At 36.2% G+C, this 20,270-nt stretch overlaps 1 protein-coding gene and 1 long non-coding RNA gene across 2 annotated transcripts; one reads left to right on the top strand and one right to left on the bottom strand.

Annotated features, from left to right (window-relative positions):
* Positions 1–5,956: 5,956 nt before the first annotated feature.
* LOC132601264 (uncharacterized) lies at positions 5,957–8,648 on the bottom strand. The gene is made up of 4 exons (XM_060314363.1): positions 8,389–8,648; positions 7,401–8,329; positions 6,308–7,107; positions 5,957–6,163 (listed from the first exon to the last, which is right to left on the bottom strand). Exons 1-4 carry the CDS (start codon positions 8,646–8,648, stop codon positions 5,957–5,959), a joined length of 2,196 nt encoding a protein of 731 aa, XP_060170346.1.
* Positions 8,649–14,363: 5,715 nt separating this feature from the next.
* Positions 14,364–20,270, top strand: LOC132602118 (uncharacterized). The gene is made up of 3 exons (XR_009567604.1): positions 14,364–14,583; positions 15,079–15,155; positions 19,908–20,270. It is a non-coding gene; the product is annotated as an uncharacterized LOC132602118 (long non-coding RNA).

Raw genomic sequence — 20,270 nt, 5'->3', positions numbered from 1 at the left:
TAGTTCCGTGAATTACCAAGTGTGATCCATCACTAGTTGGGCTAAAAAAAAGATTAGTTAAATTAAGAGAAAATGAGGCCCAATTCAAGGGGCTTGGCCGGCCATGCTACATGGCCCAAGCCCATGGAAATTGTCATGTGATTATTAAATATAAGGGGTCATAACCCTTAGAAGCTTCAAGAGAAATTTAGAAAGCAAGAACAAAACAAAAGATGAAGGGCAAGAAACATGGCTTTCGGCCATGACCATGAAATTCTAGCTCCTTAAAATCTTCCTCCAAAAATTATTTTCTTGTGGTATTTCCACTAATTCAAGGGTCCTTTACAACTTGGTGTAGTTGTTTTGGAAGATAGAGAGCTTGTTTCATCAAGTTGACAACTTGTTCAAGTGGAGAAGATTGTAGAAAAAGGTAAGAATCAATTCCTTTTTCTTATGTTATGAAGGTTTGTTTGTGTTGTAGTATGTGGAAATGAGTAGAAATTATGGAAGTTTGCAAAGTGGGTGTGTGTGTAGGCATGTAGCCGTGTGTGTGTGATGTTGTATGAATATGATGAGTTGAATTTTATGTTGTATTCTAGTTGTGGTTATGGTGAAATTTATATTGGAAATAAAAGTTGAATGAATTTGGTTGAAGTTGGAAATATAGATGTTGGTCGTGTGGTATATGGAAGTTGAAATGGAAATGAATTAACTTTGTTTGATATGTTAGTTGTGCCGTCATGGCATTTATGACGTAAATAAAGGTTTAACGAGCTAAGTTGGTATTGAAAATGGTTGTATATTATTATGGGAAGTTATGTGATTTTTATATGATTTTTATGTAATTGTGGAAGTAAGATTCTAGATGTGAATTACGGTTGTTGTTCATGAATTTGAAAGGAAACAAGGCGAGTTGGTGGTGTTGTTGCATTCGTTGAAGTTTCGGATAGAATATGGAATTGGCAGAATTGTTTATATCCTTGGGTATTGATTAGAATATTATTGAAATATGTTTGAATAATCTTGAACTAGTTAATGAATATGGAAAGTGTTGATATTAGTTTGGAATTGTGGAGTTGGAATGGAAGGGTTGCATTATGTAGAAAAGAAGACTAGTTGTGTTAGAATGTGTTTGGTTGTGGTTGTTGGTATTGTTGTGTTGTTGTTGTTGATATTTTGGGTCGAGATGACTCTCGGGGATGTGGAATTTATAAGGGAAATGCTGCCGAAATTTCGGTAGACAAATATGGATTTAAGACTTGAAATTCTAAAAGCGTGAAACTCATATTTGGCAACTATGACCAATTGTAGATTTTGGACGAAACGGGGATTGAGTTTGGACGAGCGTAAGGCGCAAGAGAGGTATGTAAAGCTATCCCTTTTCTTCTCTTGGCATGTCCTAGATGTACTAGGTTTGAGTTTGAACCTCGGGGATCATTCTATTCATAGAAATCCGAGTTTACTTTTAGCACTATTCTATTCAGTGAAATTGAATTAGAAACTTATGCTTTGTTGAAAAGAAACGTTCGAACATTCATAACTTTTGTAAACATGATTGAATCACCCCTAAGCTTTCATGGTTGATTCCATAAGGTCAAATGTCTGTAAAATTTGTACGCCGCCTCGACTTGGACCGAGGTGAGCCCTCTAGCCCCGAGTCTCCTTCGTTGCCCTAATTGACTTAACTTTGTTCGATATCGAAAAGAGACTTTTGCTTATGACTTTAGCTATTAAAGAATAATGTTTGATTACTCTATGATATTCTGATTTACATTTTGAACTATGAATACGATTTCAGAAGTACTTTTGTGAGATAAACTCCGTATTGATCAGTTGTCCGGACTAGTTTGCCTAACGGGTTGTCATATGATTATGTCCAGTTTCATAAATGTTTTGATATGTAAATTGCATTAGTTTCCACACTACTCTGCTCGTGCCCATTATTATGATATCGTTCGCCGGTTCCCTGGCCGGTTTTGTGATCGTGCGCACTATGATATATTCGGCAGTATGCTGTGTTACGGTTCCCGAGACCTCGCCATAGGGCCGGGTTCCGTTTATGGAGTTATGCTGTGATATGGCTTATGATATGTTGTGATGATGTGTGACGGGGATACGGAGATTTGAAACCTTCTAGTGTTATGCTGTGTTATGGCGCCATCGACGGGCGGGCGAGCATATTCTCTGTGCCCTATGCATGACTTATATTTTGAGAGTAAACATTTTGATATTTTGGGTTTGCACTTATGTTCTGTACTTCTATTTCGTTTATGCCTCAGGTGTGTTTTCTGTATCTTCTGCTTTGCATACTCAGTACATATTTCGTACTGACCCCCTTTCTTCGGGGGGGCTGCGTTTCATGCCCGCAGGTACAGACGCACAGTTTGGTGATCCACCAGTTTAGGACACCCTTTTTTTCTATTTAGAGTGCTCCTCTTATTCCGGAGCCTACATTTTGGTATATATCTTCGTTCACTACATATGTATGTATTTGTTCAGGGGTACGGCGGGGCCCTGTCCCGCCATATGATTCGGTTGGTCTGTTTAGATGTCTGTAGACGTATATGTGGGTTGTGCCTACTTCTGTACAGGTGTGTTTGTATGATCCCACTCGTCATGGCCGCCTTGTCGGCGCGCATTTGTATATGTTTTGGGCCGTTGTGCCATTTGATAGCCTTGTCGGCTTCTGATATATATGTATATATATGGTTGTGTTTGAAATGTGTCTGAGACAGTTTGATACAATTTGAGGCAGCGTGTGATATTTGTGCCCGGCGATGTACATTCCGCCAATCTATTAGATTTTGATGCGGCCTAAATGGCCTGTATGTTCGTATATGTGTGTATATATTCGGCGATGTGTATTCCGCCGCCCCTTTTTGTTCTGATATGATATCTCTGTACACGTGACCGCTTCAGATGATAATGATTTTCAGATCTGTTTATAATGATGAATTTGAAAATTGACCTAAGCTATTATATGACGATTTGGTATGTTTGTCCGTTTGGGTGCCCAAGTAGGGCACCAGTCGCGGCCCACGGGGCTGGGTCGTGACAGATGCTTAGTGATTACTTATGTGTCGGAAAGTATATTTTTCATGATTGAGGTTGTTGGGAAGGAAAGAAAGGTTATGATATTGGTATGGTGATTGAGATATGTGTCCATGTCTGGCACCATTGATTCATATATTCTTATTGGCATTGTTATCATGCATTCACTCATTTATACATATATTGGGATCGAGTTGCGCATCGCAACACTTACTTGGATCGGGTTGTACCTACCGCAACACTGACTGGGATCAGGTTGCACGTTCCGCAACATTGACTATTATATCTGGTTGTGCACTACAGCAGGTACATGGACTTAGTGGTCCCTCATGGGTCATGACTGTCAAGGCGACTAGATTCGGCCCGAAGCGTGTGTGTATCATTGCATTCATCTCATATTTACCTACGGCATTGTATTGAACTTGTTGGTTGATCTTTGGTGATACGTGTACTTGATAGGGGTTCTTGAGATTGTGTTTCGGACTTATAGTGGAATTTGAGGTGATATACTAGACTTTGTGATTTGGTACTAGATTCGATATTTGGACTGTGTTGAGTTTTATTTGATTGTGAGCATGCCTACTTTTTCAGTCTCTTTCTTATATATATGTTTTTCTAACTGTTGTCGGCCTATGATGCCTACTCGATATGTGTTGTTGTACTGATTCTACCTTGTTGCATTCTTGCTGAGTGCAGAGTTTGTAACCGGATCGACTTTTGCGCTTCATGACTGAGTCCCGAGGCCGTCTGGCTAGCATTCCAGGGTGAGCACTTGGATGGATTCGCTGCCCGGATGGCTCTATCTATTCCTGTATTTATAGACAATATTTATGGATATTTGAGACTTGCATATCTGATAACGTCCAAATCCACCCTATTAATTAGAATGGGCACGGTCGTATGCAAATATAATTTACCCAACTATGAGTCGGGGTCGAATCCCACAGAGAACAATATGTAGGCGATTAGGAAAAGTAGGAATTTTCACCAATAATAGCTAAAGCCAAACGATGGATAATATTTTGGTTTTGTTTGAGAGAAAATTATAACTAATGCAAAAATGTAAACTAACCTAGAAAGCAAGTAAAATGATCAATGGCCACAAGCATGGATACAAGGGAAGCTACGCTCAAGTAACGATCCAATGTATTTCATGATTTACAAATAATGGTGAATTTTATTACTTAGCCTCGGATAATGACTCTAAATTAGCTTCTTCCGAAGACTAACTAGACTACCTAATTGAATATCCCTAAAGCAATTAGGAGCATTAAGAACACCCGAATATGGCTACAAGTGGTGTCGCCTATCCCTAGGTCGATTTCCATTAGATGAGGGTTAACGCCCCAAATTCTTGTTAATTAATCTTTCCCAATTCCGAGTTTGCCTCTTCCAAGTTTAAACCGAAATAAATAGGCAAGTCTTAGGGTTAGCTACTCCCTTAAGAATCATTCAAAATGAGATTAATTAAAGAAACAATAACTCACTTCATTAGGAATAAAATCATTCAACACATAAGCAAAACAAGAGATTCAATCCAAACTTTAATCAAGAATATTTCCATAAACGAGATTCAAGTATTGAAATGAAATATTACACACATAAATATTCAATAAATAGCAAGAGATGAAGAAATGGGTAAAGAATTTCTCATTGGGTGCCTCCAAATCTTCTCTTCCAAGGTGTTGGTGATGAAACCCTAGCCTCCAATTTTTGTGTTATGCCAAAGATAAATGTTTTCTGCCCTAAGCCTCTATTTTATTCCCCATTTTTCAGATTTGCAATTCTGCCCGTTTTTGCAGATCTGGCCCGTTTTTGCAAAACTGTCCAGTTTGGACAGTTTTGCAAAACTGTCCCATTTGGCCTCTTTTTGAGTTAATTTTCACTTGGTTTCTTCCGATCACTTCTAAATCACATAAAACCTGTAAAATAGATGTAAACGATATTAAATGCACTATTTTCTCAAGCAAACATAGCAAAAATATAGTAAAATACCAACTTATCAATATCCCTAGACATTATGTAGTGGCTCTTGTACTATTCAGACCAGATTTTTGGGATTCGATGTGTCTTCCGCACTTATTATATTTACCTATCTATGTTAGACTTATTATTATGTAATTCTAGGTGATTAGATTTATTTTATTTATTGTTTGGTTGTGAATAAGGGATGGGTTCGCATGCCGAGGTGAGATATGGTAGGTGCCCGCATGTTCCCCTAGTTGCGGCGTGACACATGCAAAAAGAAAAAACATGATAAGTAAAATGGACAGAAGGATGTATTCAAGTTCCTCGAGAAATGATCCATGTCAATTCTTAGACGACCACTTTGATTTTAATATTGAAACTTTCCAACGCATAGAATTCTCAATGGCTAGATATGTTTTGTTTCACGAATTAGTTGGGAAGAGAAACTTAAATTTCTTTTTTTGTTGTATAATAAAGACTAAACTAAAATTACATGGAAAAAGTTACAAAGAGGGAGAAGGGTAACTGAAGTACTATTATTGTTTCTAATAATGCTTCTTTCTGTGCTTTACAATACATACGAACTCCTATATATAATATCAAAAATACTTGTTGGCCAAGTCATAATAATTTGTGGCCAAATTAACTTTGTGGGCAAGATATCTACTTGGTGGCCAAGTTATCAACTTGGTCTCAAGTAAACCAACTTGGTCTCATTTTCTTGTTGACACATGACACAAGTAACCAACTTGGTCTCATTTTCTTGTTGACACATGACACAAGTTATAGTAGCCTCAAGTCCCCATTTTATCAATCTATCAGCTGTTAGCAGCCTCTGATGCATACAAAGCCATATGGTGAAGCAAGGTTTTGGTCTTGCTGGATTGCCAAACATTAAGCATTTCCATGATGGTCTTGGTAAATCTCCTAGCAACTGAAGGTAGAAATGCTTGATCATTCATTTGCCAGGAGAAGGAGGTGTATTCTGTTGCTCTATAACACCTCTAGCTGCCACAATTTTCCTAGTCATCCAACTAGCAATTTGAGGTATTGGACACACACTCAACTGTTGATCTTTAATGTAATAAGCATGGATCCATTTGACCCATAATTTGTCTTCTTTGTGTGCAAGATCCCAACATAGCTTAGTAATAGCAGCTTGGTTCTATTTTTGTAAATGTATTAAATTCAATCCTCCTGCAGACTTAGGACAACGCATGTTCTCCCAAGCTACTAAAGCCTTTTTAGTAATCACTCCTTCTCCTGACCATATATAACTTCTGCAGTAACCATCAATCAGTTTCAATACCTTGGCAGGGATCATAAACAATTGTGACCAATAAGCTTGCACCCTAAACAGGACAGACTGAACTAACTGGACCCTGCCTGCATAGGATAGCTTCTTTGTTGTCCAAGTTGAAATTTTAGTAGTGATTCTTTCTATGAGGGGGTACCATTGCATGATAGTTAGTTTCTTGGAGGATAGTGGGATACCCAGATATTTAAAAGGAAGCTCCCCCAAAGAAAACCCCAACTGTTGTAGAATTTGAGATCTAATATCTTGGGACACACCCCCAAAATAAATTGAGCTCTTACCAAGGTTTTCTTGAAGCCCTGAAGCAGCAGAGAAATTCAGGAAGCACTGTTGCATTGCCAGTATAGAATTCAGATCACCTTTAGAGAACATTAGCAGATCATCTGCAAAGCATAGGTGAGTGACACCCAGTTTGCCACATTGGGGATGGAATTTAATGGATTTGATAGTTTTCAGACTATTCAAGCTTCTACTTAGGAATTCCATAGCTATGGCAAAGAGAAATGGTGGTATGGGGTCACCTTGCCTGAGCCCTTTAGCTACTGGAAAGGCTGTTGTGCGTTCCCCATTAACAATAATAGAGTAGCTTACAAATTTGACACAATCTAGAACCCAAGTAGTAAACACATGAGGAAATCCTAATTTTGTCATCACTTGTTCTAAATATATCCACTCCACTGAATCATACGCTTTTTGTAGATCAATTTTGATCATACATCTAGCTGAGATATGCTTCCTACTATAGCCTTTAACTAACTCATGAGCCAAAATAATATTGTCAGAGATGTTCCTTCCTGGGATAAACCAAGCTTAGGCCTCACAAATCACAGTACCAATGACATTATGGAGCCTATTAGCTAGAATCTTGGAAATGATCTTGTAAAGGACTGAACAGTATGCAATCGGCTTAAATTCCTTAACATTTACTGGGTTTTTAGTCTTAGGCGCCAAGGAAACAATAGTGCAATTAACAGGACCATATAGTGAGCTGGTGGTAAAAAACTCTTGGACTCCAGCTATGATATCCTTCTTTATAATGCTCCATGATTTATTTTTTTATAGAAAAATGCATTATAGCTATCAATACCTGGAGCTTTGTCATCTCCTATGGCCTTTAAGGCATCATAGATATCCTCTTTTGTCACCTCTGCACATAGTGCCATTCTTTGTTGCTGAGAAAGTCTGGGACCTTTCCTCATAGTGGTTTTACAAACTGCTGGAAGCATGGAAACTGAGGATCCCCTCAACCCCTTATAGAACATAACAAATTCTTCTTTGATAGTCTCTGGGTCATGTAGTTTAGTACCAGCTAGAGATGTGATTTCTAGGATTTGGTTCCTGTGGTTTCTTTCTTTACAAACAGCAGAAAAATATTTGTTATTTGAGTCACCCAACTTCACCCATTTGACCTTAGATTTTTGTTTTAGTGCACTCCCTTCTATCAAGGACCACTTCTCCAAATTAAGTAAGGCTTTTTTTTCTTGTTGGATCAAATTAGCATCAGCTTGCTTAGCCAGTTCTTCTTGCAGGACTACCAGTTCTTCTTTAGTTTGGTCTATTTTCTGCCTTATGAATTTGAATTCCTGAGTGTTGAGCAGTCTCAGAGCAGGCTGCAGTACTTTTAGTTTAAGCCATACATTTTGCATTCTATTAGTAGCTTTGTCCACCTGCCAGTTGTCACTCACAATTTGGAGAAAGTTCTCATGGTCAACCCATATATTGAAAAACTTAAATGGGATGTATTTTGGTCTTTGTTGCTGCTGCAGTTTTATCATCATGGGGGCATGGTCTGAGATAAAAGGAAGATCATAAAGTGTAGAGACTTGTCCCCATTTGAGCATCCATTCATAGGTGCCAAAGATTATATCAATTCTGCTAGTTATTCTCTGTGATCCCTGTTGCTTGTTGGACCATGTATAATACTCACCTTGCCAAGGAAGTTCATGGACATCAATATGTTGGATGCACTCAGAGAAATCATGAATTTCTTGCAGAGTTACAGGGTTACCAAATAGTCTGTCATTCATGTGCAATACAGCATTAAAATCACCCCCAATAATCCATGGTTGAGTGACCCTTGAGCTACTATATTCATGTCCTGCCACAGAGTTTTCCTCAAGTCTCCAGTGTTGAACCCATATACAACAGTAATGACAAGTTGTTCATCAGATGATTTGTCTCTCACAGTACAGTGGATCTGCTGAGCAGTTGCATGACTAAGGCTAACATCAAACCAATTTGGATCCCACATAAACCATATTCTTCCATTAATTGCCTGTTGATAGTTAGCCAGTATTTTCCATCCTGGTGCTATGCTATTCAGCCTACTAAGCATATTGTGTTCCTTCAACCTTGTTTCAATCAAGCCAACTAATTTGATCCTTTTATTCAGTATAAAATACCCTTTCTTAAGTCAAAAAGTTAAATTATCTAAATAACCCTCTAAATAATTTACTTTATAAAGAATAAATAAATAAAAAATTTATCCGAAAGGATGCAACCCTTCTCATTAGTTACTACTTTTAATGTTCGGTTGTCTTTAGATATTAGCAAATGACGTCACAATACATTTTCTAACAATCTGCCTTTTTTTTTTTTTTTGGTTGTCATTAATATGGTTCTATATACATGGTAACTGCTAAGTTATGAACAATTATAAGATTGTTGTCTTCTCAATTCACATTTACATGCTCATCTATTCTAAATATTAGTTACCGATATTTCGAACAGTTACTTTTTCTTATTTGAAAAGCCAGAAACATTAAAAAGCCTTGAAAACACCTTTTCATATTTATCTCAGAAATTTTCGGCTAAAACGCGACAAAAAGTAATCACAATTCTTGCTCTTATTTTTAATACTACGCTATTTTTTAACACACTTACAAACACTTTTTTTTCTTTGTGTATTTAATTGTTGCAACTTCATCGGTGGCTACAAGCGTTTTCGCTCTTTGAACCTGTCAGTTTTAGTATGATTCTTAGTTTATGTATTTTTTTTATTATCTAATTCAATTAGTATTCATGTTACTTATTTTAATCTCTTGATATTTCTTTTGTGTTTAGAATTTTTAAATTATGATAATAGCAATTGACTATAAGAAAATTTGAAAGAAATATTAGATGGGTATTGAAATGAAATCCCTGCATACCTTTAGTAAGAAATATACTCGCTCTGTTTCAATTTATGTGAACTTATTTTCTTTTTAATCCGTGTAAAAAAGAATGATCTTTTTCATAGTTGAAAACAATTTACTTTTATGTAAGGATTTATAGCCAAACAAAATATATGTGGCATTTTACACAACAACTTCAAAAGTTTTATTTTTTTCCTCAAATTCTGTGCCGAGTCAAATAGGTTCACTTAAATTGAAACAGAGGAAGTATATTAAAGATTATGAAATAATATCTTATTAAAGATATTTTATAGTTCTTCATGTATGTCTTTCAGCAATAATAAATACAGCTAGAACAAATTAAATGAAAAATAACAAGTGCTTGCATGTCCAGAACTAAAACATTGCATATAACATGTACCAAAGTTGTTATCTTTAAAAAAGAATGTTATTATGGCTATAATAGACCGGTTAAATGTAAAACCAAACGTGCTATTATTATTATTATTATTATTATTATTATTATTATTATTATTATTATTATTTTCTGAAGTATAATGGAGATAATGAATAATACTTTTGACATCAAAAGAAAAGAAAGATGATGCTATGTATCCCAAAATAAGATATTTTAATTAATTATTAAATAAAATATTTTCAAATTAGTTATTCTATTAATTAGGCTCAATTTTTAATTAAATATTAAATTGCTGATCAAATCGGTTGTGTTCCATACATTTACTTTTACGAAGACATTAGCATTGAGTTCATGTTTCATTTGTTTAATTACTGTGCCACATTCAGAAATTATATTGTTTGGTTTAAGTTAAACGTTTGTACGCAAAGCGTTGTTGGAACAATTTTTTATTTTAAAATTGTTGTTCTTTTTCTTACAAATTAAATATTGCATCTAATGTAAATTTACTTTGTGCTCTATTAATAGGACTTGGATTACTCAATCATAAAATTGGTAATATTTGCTTTTTAGCAAAAAATCTTAAAGCTTTTAAAATTATTTTAAATTATTGTCTATATCAAACAAAAATGCTAATCGTAATAGAAGGCACGTAATGTAATATATTATTATTATTATTATTATTATTATTATTATTTTATTTAATTTAATTTTGTCAACAAACCATCTCAAGTGTAGTCAAAATGACAACTTTTTCTTACAAATTAAATATTGCATCTAATGTAAATTTACTTTGTGCTCTATTAATAGGACTTGGATGACTCAATCATAAAATTGGTAATATTTGCTTTTTAGCAAAAAATCTTAAATCTTTTAAAATTATTTTAAATTATTGTCTATATCAAACAAAAATGTTAATCATAATAGAAGGTACGTAATGTGATCCATCATCATCATTATTATTATTTTATTTTATTTTGTCAACAAACCATCTCAAGTGTAGTCAAAATGGCAACTGAAGTAGTCAATCACCAATGTTGGATTGTATCTACTATAATATGTTTCCTCACATAACCAACATTGTAATGATAGAGCAACCACAACTAATGAAAAGAATATAAATCAAGAATGCTTCTTCAAAGAAATATTTGACGAGATGTGATTCATTAGATGTTTGTACGTCATAAAATCAAAATAAGCAAAAAATTATAGGTATCTAAATAAACTTTAATTGTTCATCTTTGTAGGTTCCAACAACATGCAATCATCTTGACGGTGACTAATATGTTACCATAAGGTGATCTGTATCGACCATTCACACAAATTCGTATTTTATTATTTCATGTATAAATATTTGTTCAAATAATTTGAATAATATTAACTGTACTTTATAAATTCACATACTACATGATTCGGCGTATACGTGCAATGCACGTACCGAGAAACTAGTTTCTCTTAAAAGCTTTAAGCTAAGTTACTTATCAAAACAATTGCTCCTGTAAACTTTAAGCTTAGCTAATCCTACTATTGTTAGAAATTTGTTCACGTGTATTAATTGTACTACTTGGTTGGGATGTTGCTAAAAGTTGTTTGGTGAAGAACTTTTCATTATAATATTGTATGGGGTTGATGCTTGCATGATTACTGTTTTTACGCCCATCTAAGAAAATTGCAAAGTGGATTAGTCATATACATTGGGATGGCTTGAGACAATATTAGTCAAATAATCAAGTCACTAATTTGAAAATCTTCTCAGGAAGATTTAAGGGAATGTATACTAGTAACTGTAGAGAGAGGTATGGTGTCTTTTCTTATCTAATTTTTCTCTAACTTCTAACTACAATGATGAGAAAAAAAAATGAGGAAATTATTACACTAATTTTCGTTGTGATATTTTAGCTTAATACTTTTATAAAGCTCCTCAAATTGTTGAAACTTAGAACAATAAAGAAACAGACCTGAGCACAAAATATAATTCCATTTTAGTAGGAATCTTGTATTTTATTGTGGTAGAAGTTCTTGTATTGGTTATATACATAATTTTCAGTGACTGCTTCTATTACAGAAGTCTGCTTTTTCTGTCTATGCATCCATGTTAGCAGCATGCTTGCTTTGCTGAAACAGAGAGAAAATAGCTTATAAGAGGTAACAAGTGACTTATTCATCGCTTTTGCTTCTTTTTCTCTTTTTCAATTACAGTTTTCATATGCAAATAACTTTTTTGCTACTTATCAGAATTTGTTATTTTACGTAGCAACTTATTTCACTTATTTGCTTGTGAATCCTACTTTCACTTATTTCACGCATATTCCGTGCTAGTTCCAAATTCATCCTGTCATTTCTGATAAGAACCATTAACAACTTTCATGATTAGAGAAGTGCATTGACTTACTAATACCTGAATTTTCATATTTATTTGTGTTCTCTAGACTAGAGGTGGGATGCAAGAAGTGCAGTTCCTTCCTTTTGGACAACAAGCGCACAACTGTTACTTGCATAGATTCAATGTCAATTGAACAGGGTAAGCAAAGGTGACCTAAATATGTAAGCCATACCTTGACAATCATAAGATTTTTTACTACAAGAATATTATGACTTCTGATTGTACGAATAACGTCACATCATATAAATTATCAAAAATGGAACTATATATAACTGATTACTTTAGAACGTCTTGAAGAGTTTTTTCTATCGGAGCTTGCTTAACCCAAACTAAAAGACTAAAATGTCTTGGTGGTACACCGTCGGATAAGTTTCATGACCTTCTACAGTGGATGAGTTAGCATGCCTTAAGAGAGAAGATTGTGGAACCCCTATCATGGGAGGACTAGAGTTATATTTTCGAGGTGAGACCCTACTCGTGGTGATATTTTATGTTGCAAGTAGTATTGACTGGACAGTTTGGGTAAGCGCTTTTGGTTATTAAAGACTTGGGGGTGATTGCGTGAGATTTCGAGCGGCAGTGTAAGATTGGATACTTCCGAAAAATTTATGAACATATCGAAGTGATACTATGAGAGGTTCGATGGTTATATAATTACTATATGAGGCTTCATGTTTTGCGTCGAAAGTTCGAGGTTTGTATCGGATTTGCGTATCGGGTAAAGGTTGAGAAACATGAAGATTGAAATCGTAAAGTATAGCTCCTCGGTACTAAGCTGATAACTCAGATAGGACTCAACTTGTGGAGTCGAAGGTGATAGACATGATTTGTTGTGTGTGAGGAAAAGATGAGAATTGACCGCCACAGAGGTGCGATAGGACTGTGATTGGTTTCGAGAATTCGGAGTCAGTTCAAACTACTATTAGTGATATTCGAGAGTTGTGCATTCATTCCGGGTCAGCATGGTTCGAGTTAATCTTTATATGGTAGGAAGGATTGTTCTCCCGTGGGATTGGTTTGATGCGTTTGAGGTTTTTCATAGAGTTGGAGATGTTTGGTGTTCCTCCGATTTTCCATGTGCCTATGCTGAGAAAGTATCATTCCGATCGGTCTTATATCATTCTTTGGGATTCAACATTGTATGATGAGAACTTGTCTTGTAAGGAGAAGCCTACTGCCATCTTGGATAGGAAGGTTAGAAAATTGAGATCTAAGGAGATTGCATTAGTGGAAGTCAGTAAGAGCATTGTCAGATTGAGGAGGCTACTTGGGAGACTGAGTCTGAGATACGTGAGAGATATCCCCAGTTATTTTTCGAGTCACGTACTCTTCCCTCGTTTCATTCCCTTGTCGCTCCAGGACGAGCGATTGTTTAATTGGTATATGATCTAACGATCTGTTTGATCGTTATTGCATTTTTATTGTTTTTGCCCCTATTAACTCGTCCTCAAGCTTTGTCAGTACTATTTTGATCCGCGGGGACCGGTGACACAGTTCCCTAGGCATCATTTTGGGTTTTGGAATGACTTTTTGAAAATTTGTTCTTAAAGTGAAAACTGTTTGACTCGAAGTTGACTTTTGGGTAAACGTGCCCATAATCGAATTCCGATAGCTCCATTACGTCCGGAGGGTGATTTATGACTTAGTGGTGTTATTGATTTGGTTCCCGAAGTGTTCAGGTGTGATTTGGGTTATTGGTTGAGAAACTAGTTAAGTTAGAATTGGAGTTGACCACGGTCAATATTGGGTCAAGATGATCCCATGTCGATGTTTTAAAAGTTCTAATAAGTTTGCATGATGATTTTGGACATGTTCACAAAGTTTGGTTAGATTCCAATGAGTTTTGGATAAGTTTGGGTTGTATGGTGATTGTTTTCGGTTTCAACGTCGATTTGAGCATAAAGGGTACCATATTGAGCAAACAACCTTTGATTCGTGTTTCGACTGAACCATTATATCTGTAGCGTAATTTTGGAACCATAGCAACTGAAAGCATCAAGTTTCGACATCGTATGAGAGATTTATGGTCATTTTACTAAGATTTGAGTTGCCAAATTTTTCAGATTAATTACGAAATTGCCACTGAATTCGTATTTAAAAGTCTGCACTTTTCCAAATATTTAAACCAACATATCTCCTTCATTATAAGGTCAAACGGAGTGATTCAAAAGCCTAACTTGACTGGAATTTCACAAGGAATCCATTGAAGGCATCAAAAGCGAGTTTCAGGATCGTTTGGCACAAGAAACGAGGCAGAACAGCTGGGCGTTTTTGGCTATTAATGTTGTTGGAGTTTTTCTCATCTTGAAAGTTTGGGTTTGGGAGAATTCAAGGATGTTTTTCAAGTTTCTTCTATGGGGTAAGGTCTAAATCATAATCTAAGTATTTCCCTTTGATTCTTTCCCTTGGTTTAAGCTTTAATCCATGATTTCTAGTGTGAGAAATTGGGGTTTTTCATGAAGAAGGTTTAATGGGTCTTTCTTGAGAAGTTAATAAAATTGTTTAGACTTCCTAAGTTGCTTTAAATGATGAAATTGATTGGGTTTATGCTAGATTATGATGTATCTAAGGTTGATAATCATATACCTTCCATTATAATGTTGAATTATTGAATTTAAGAGTTGGCGGTTTTGCTTGGATTTCGAAATTGAATGAATCCTTGAGTTAACTTAGCAATTAGTTGATGGGTTTTGATCACCTAGTGTTTAATTGGATAATTTACCCCCACATTTACCGTTTTGCCTCTGTAGGCCCCGTTTCCCCAAATTCGATGGTTGGTTTTGACCCAATTTGAGTGATAGCAATATAGATATCGATCTTTATGATTTCTAATCTAGATTTCGGATATGAATAGACTTTCTTGATCTCGAAGCTCAAGGAAAGGAAAGGCTAAGGTGTGATTGTTGGTGATATTATTGTCCGGCCTTCCATGTAGGTTATGGCTTACCCTTAGTGAGACTTTGTGTATTGAAGCATATATTTAGATGATATTATCGGAGACAGCATGTAAACTTTCGGGTATGAAGTTGGTTGGATATTGCCTTGGGTTGGACCCTGTTGTCTGTTTGGGGATAGCCGCCCCGTTGTGTTATGATTTGATTATTCTATTGTGATTGGCTTGATGCCACGTGATTGATAGTAGATACTGGAAACTATTGTTCCCTCTTGTTTGTGATATGGTAGAACCTTACTAATTGATGTTGATACGAGGATAGAGTTCCGTATGACTTGTGTAGTCTTTCATGATATTGTTGGTGTACCCATGTTGACACTTGTGATATTGATCTGATCATTGATGTTGATACGAGGATAGAGTTCCGTATGACTTGTTTAGTCTATCATGATATTGTTGGCGCACCCATGTTGGTACTTGTGATATTGATCTCATTATTGATGTTGACATATCAATTGCATGCACTCTCATCCTTCATGTTATATTGTTATTACTTGATGAAACATTATGATGAGCTTGGCTCGATTTTTAAATGAGAATGACGTGAGAGTCTGATTTCTGATGTTAGTCCCGGAATCGTGGATTGAGTGAGTGCATGGACTCCGCGGGTCCCCCAGGTGGTGCGGTGAGAACTCTCGTGGGCAAAGATCCGGGTCTCGTTTGTCTGTTGGGTAAAGATCCGGGACAAGTGGCACTTAGACTTCGCGAGTCACCTTGGGTTGTGCTACCGAGACGTCGATACTTCCGTCCAGAGTACATGTGTACACAGCATTGCATTGCATTTGCATGAGTCCACGAATTTTTTCGTATGGAAAAAAAAAACTAACACAAAAAAAAAAATACATAACTAGGTTTCACGCATAGATTCTGTGCGTGAAAGGCTACTTTTTTTAAAAAAAAAAAAACTATCAAAGTCACATTTTTTCCATACTTTGGGTAAAGATTAGTCATGTTTCAAAATCCCAAAATATCAATATTTTATAAAGGACTTAATATCTTTTTTTGTGTACAATAATGTCGGCTCATTACATAAAGTATAACTAAACGTTTGGATCGTCGTTTTAGGGGTTCTAAAGTGCCTCGAAGTAAGTTATTTTTCTCTTGGAAACTTGTCTTCTTTAAGTTTAAGTATCATATTTTATAGGGTTTTGATTTAAATGTTTTATTATTTAGGCAAGTCGAATGTACAAATAAAAATATTATATTCAAAAATAATTCATCCAATACAAGAGGTTTATACTTATTCAAAAATAATTCATTCCATTAAATTACAATACTAATTCAAAGCAATACAATACTAAATTACAGTAACAATACAATCTTCAAGTTCTAGAGGCTCTATTACTTCGAGACGTGCTTGTACCACCACGGCCTTTTGCCCACACGAATGCTTGTCATGGCCATATTGCTTACATGTAGAGCACTTGCGAGAGTAAGTTCTTTCACTAACATCCATTTGATTGGGTCTACGACTCCGTAAGTTAATGTCCAATTTCCTGATGTAATCCTTGTTAGCAACCATCAAAAATGGCTCGTTTGGCCAATAAGCTTCATTACCAAGTGGGTGGAATTGGCTGGAATGTGCCCTAAGGTAACTGTGGACCTTGTATTCCCACGCCACATAATTTGTTACCGTTTTTTTCATTCTCTCAAAGCACTTTACTGCATGAGAACACGGCATGTGGTACGTTTGTCACTTACCAGAAGTGCATGTTCTTGTTGCCTCATAAACGGTACGCACATTTCCACCTTTACCGTTGTAATAACCCATCCTAACTTCATACACACGTTGAATGGAGTCATACTCGGTCATTTGGTGACCCTCCGCTTTTCTTCTATAATGCTCCATCTTAGCGTAGGGCTTTGGCATCCATGTCCCGCCTTCGGCTAATATCACTCCGGCCTGCCTTGTCCTAACCACAAATCGCTCCACAACCTGCTTGAAAGTCATTCTCACCATTGCTGTGACAGGTAGTCCCCGAGCAGGTTTCAGCAAGCCATTGAAAGACTTTGAGTTGTTTGTTGTGAGCATGCCCCATCTTTTGCCACCATCAGCATGAAGCGTCCATTTTTCAATTTCGAGTTTCATCAACCAAACGTATGCGGGTTCACTAACTTCCCTGATCAGATCCATTTTTGCAGCCCATTTTCTTTGTTAGTGCTCTATCGCAGCCCCCCACATCAATTTGTTTAGAGTGTCATTGTGAAACGTTGATTGCAAATTTGCCTTGAAATGCCTTGAGCAATAGCGACGGTAAACAAGGGGATGCTGCCACCCCGACAAATTATTCATACAATGCAATATGCCTTTATGATGATCAGACAGCACGCATATGCCGGTACGATCCTTAATAACATGAGTCTTCAAATGTGTCAAAAATACCCCTCATGTGTCATTACTCTCGTTAGCGGCAATTGCAAAAGCAAGAGGGAATATTGACCCATTGGCATCCATTCCTACTACAATTAAGAGCTTGTTGTTGTATGCACCATATACATGTGTGCCGTCTATGGATATCACTGGCCGGCAGTGAGCAAACCCATCAATACATAGTTTGAATGTCCAGAATACGAAGTTGAAAATTTTAACCTTTATAAGCCGCCACTCTACAATAGTACCGACATTAAAATGATGTAGAGCCGCCATATACCTTGGCAGCGATTGAAAAGAGGTATGCCAATTTCCAAAGATCATCTGAAAAGTACGTCTACGCCCGAGAAATCCCTTTCTATTGCTTATAGTTTTACCATATGCAGTTTGAACGTTTCTAATGCAATCTTTGATGGGGATCCTGCACAAGTTTAAACAAACAACATTTATTAATGATCTTTTAACTGATATAAGACATATAATGTACTAGGTAGGATAAGTTACCTTGGCGTTTCAGCAACGTCTTTAAGTAACACTTGAGCAATCATGTTTGTATCTAAATTATAATGATCTACTCAATTATCTTCCATATCACAAGTGTGCTTTTGGCGGAATTTTGTGATAGCCCACATACCATCAGGCTTAACAATTCCCTGAAGCAACCACTCACAGCCTTGATACCGTCGTCTACAAACTAGCCTCCATATCTTTGTGTTTGACTGATCAACCTTAAACTCCATCATGTCCTTGAAACAATAAATTTTGACAGCCCGTTGCAACGCCTTTTTGGATGCGAACAACATTACTTTTGCAAGGTAGCATGGATCTCTGTTGAGATCCTTTGGTTCAATCCAGGTTTTTAGGCGACTGTGATCATCTTCTCTTGTGAAGACAAATACATCATCACGACCTTGAAGTGATTTTAGACTAGATGACCTAAATCCCTACCTTCTTATAGAGCGTAATGACGATTTCTGCAGTGTGAAATATTCAGATCCGTGAGAATATTATTGTTGTTTACGCCGAGAATGGTCACATCAGATTGCGGAATCAGAACGTCTTATTCATGACTTGAAAAATCTCAACGCTCTAATCCCAATAAGGTACTCAATAACCATGCCTCAAGTAGGTCCAGAAACTTGCGAGCTTGCAGTACAAAGGATTAGAAAAGAAAACAACAGAATGCTGGCAAGACGTTGTAGATTTTACATGCTAAAGTTGGCCGAAGAACAAGCATCATCAACCGGTAGAGAACTAACATCTACTGAAAAACGATATGTCTTAAGAAACCGCCAATATTTTTCTGATGACGATATTGAGGACTTCTATTCTGATGAAAATTAGGAGTTATTTAAATTCTTTTAAATTTATGACTCATGCGGTTAATTTGTGTTGTTAGTTTATGATGAAGTCATCAATAAGAAAAAAATTAGTAAGTTTTTAATTTGCTTTGATTATTTAAGCCTATTATTAATTTCTAGCAAAGTTTGTTGAAGGGGTGAAAATGGAGGAAATGAAGGAGAAGAGTTTGCTGAAAAATGGCTAAGTGGGGAAGAGAAGGCACTCCATTTTTCTCCATGGAATTTGGTTTGAACTCTTCAGCCTCTAGGTTAAGTGTCTTTTAGCTGAAATTGCTGTTGTCATTGCTAAAATAAGAACAAGAAGAGAAAAAAACTTACTTCGAGGCACTTTAGAGCCCCTAAAACGACGATCCAAACGTATAGTTATACTTGATGTAATGAGCCAACATTATTGTACGCAAAAAAAAAGATATTAAGTCCTATATAAAATATTGATATTTCGGGGTTTTGAAAAATGACTAATTTTTGCCCAAAGTATGGAAAAAGCGTGACTTTGATAGGTTTTAAAAATTAAAAAAAAATAAAAAAAAGAGAAAAAAAAGTAGCCTTTCACGCACAGAATCTATGCGTGAAAGGCCAAACTACAAAAGTTACAGTTTGGTCCTTTAACGCACAGAATCTGTGCGTGATACCTAGTTATGTATTTATTTATTTTTGTGTTAATTTGTTTGTTTTTCCACTCTAAAAAAGTCACGGACCCCATTTGCATTCATACATCATTGCATTATGGCTTATATTGTGATGATCTGGTGATTTACTTGTATTGTTTAGTTTCAGATTGGATATATTAAGACTTGGCACGCTTGGGTTTAGATGTTTCAACCTAGGTGATGACGTGTACTTGGTTCTGGCTTGTGTTTGACCTATACTTATTGATTTACCTGCTTATCTTGCTTTATTGTCTGAATTATGTTAGCTATACTTAGTCGGCCTATGATACCTACCAGTACTGTGGTTTTGTACTGACATGCACTTGCTGCATTCTTTTATAAATGCAGAATTCCAGGTTGGATCTGCTTCTGCTTCTCGTGGCTGATAGTTGCCCCGAGAGTTGCTTAGAGTCTACGGGGTGAGCACAAGACGTCTGCCGTCTTAAAGATTCTTCTTAATTATGTCTTATTTCCTATTCCGAGACATATTCGGACTTGATGTATTATTAATATTCGAGACTTATAGATTTTAGTTAGATGCTCTTATATGACCAGACCAGATACCGGGGCGAATTTCATTTACTTCCGCATTTTCTTATTTATATTATAATTGTGACACTTTCGCTATTTTACTTCTTCCGTTATTTTCTATTATTTGTGAATGCTGAGTTAAGGGTCCGCCTACCGAGGTGGGAAAGATAGGTGCCCACA

The sequence above is a fragment of the Lycium barbarum genome, chromosome 7 (genome assembly GCF_019175385.1).
Source record: "Lycium barbarum isolate Lr01 chromosome 7, ASM1917538v2, whole genome shotgun sequence".
Taxonomy (NCBI): domain Eukaryota; kingdom Viridiplantae; phylum Streptophyta; class Magnoliopsida; order Solanales; family Solanaceae; genus Lycium; species Lycium barbarum.
This window is presented reverse-complemented; position numbering and strand designations above follow the sequence as displayed.

What these genes read in the sequence shown, in the direction of transcription:
- LOC132601264 (XM_060314363.1), bottom strand. Translation starts at nt 8,648, where the DNA reads ATGCTTAGTAGGCTGAATAGCATAGCACCAGGATGGAAAATACTGGCT. An exon ending in ATGAATATAGTAGCTCAAGG is followed by an intron (nt 8,330 to 8,388) that starts GTCACTCAACCA and finishes CATGAATGACAG; the next exon opens with ACTATTTGGTAACCCTGTAA. An exon ending in AGGAGATGACAAAGCTCCAG is followed by an intron (nt 7,108 to 7,400) that starts GTATTGATAGCT and finishes GGTTTATCCCAG; the next exon opens with GAAGGAACATCTCTGACAAT.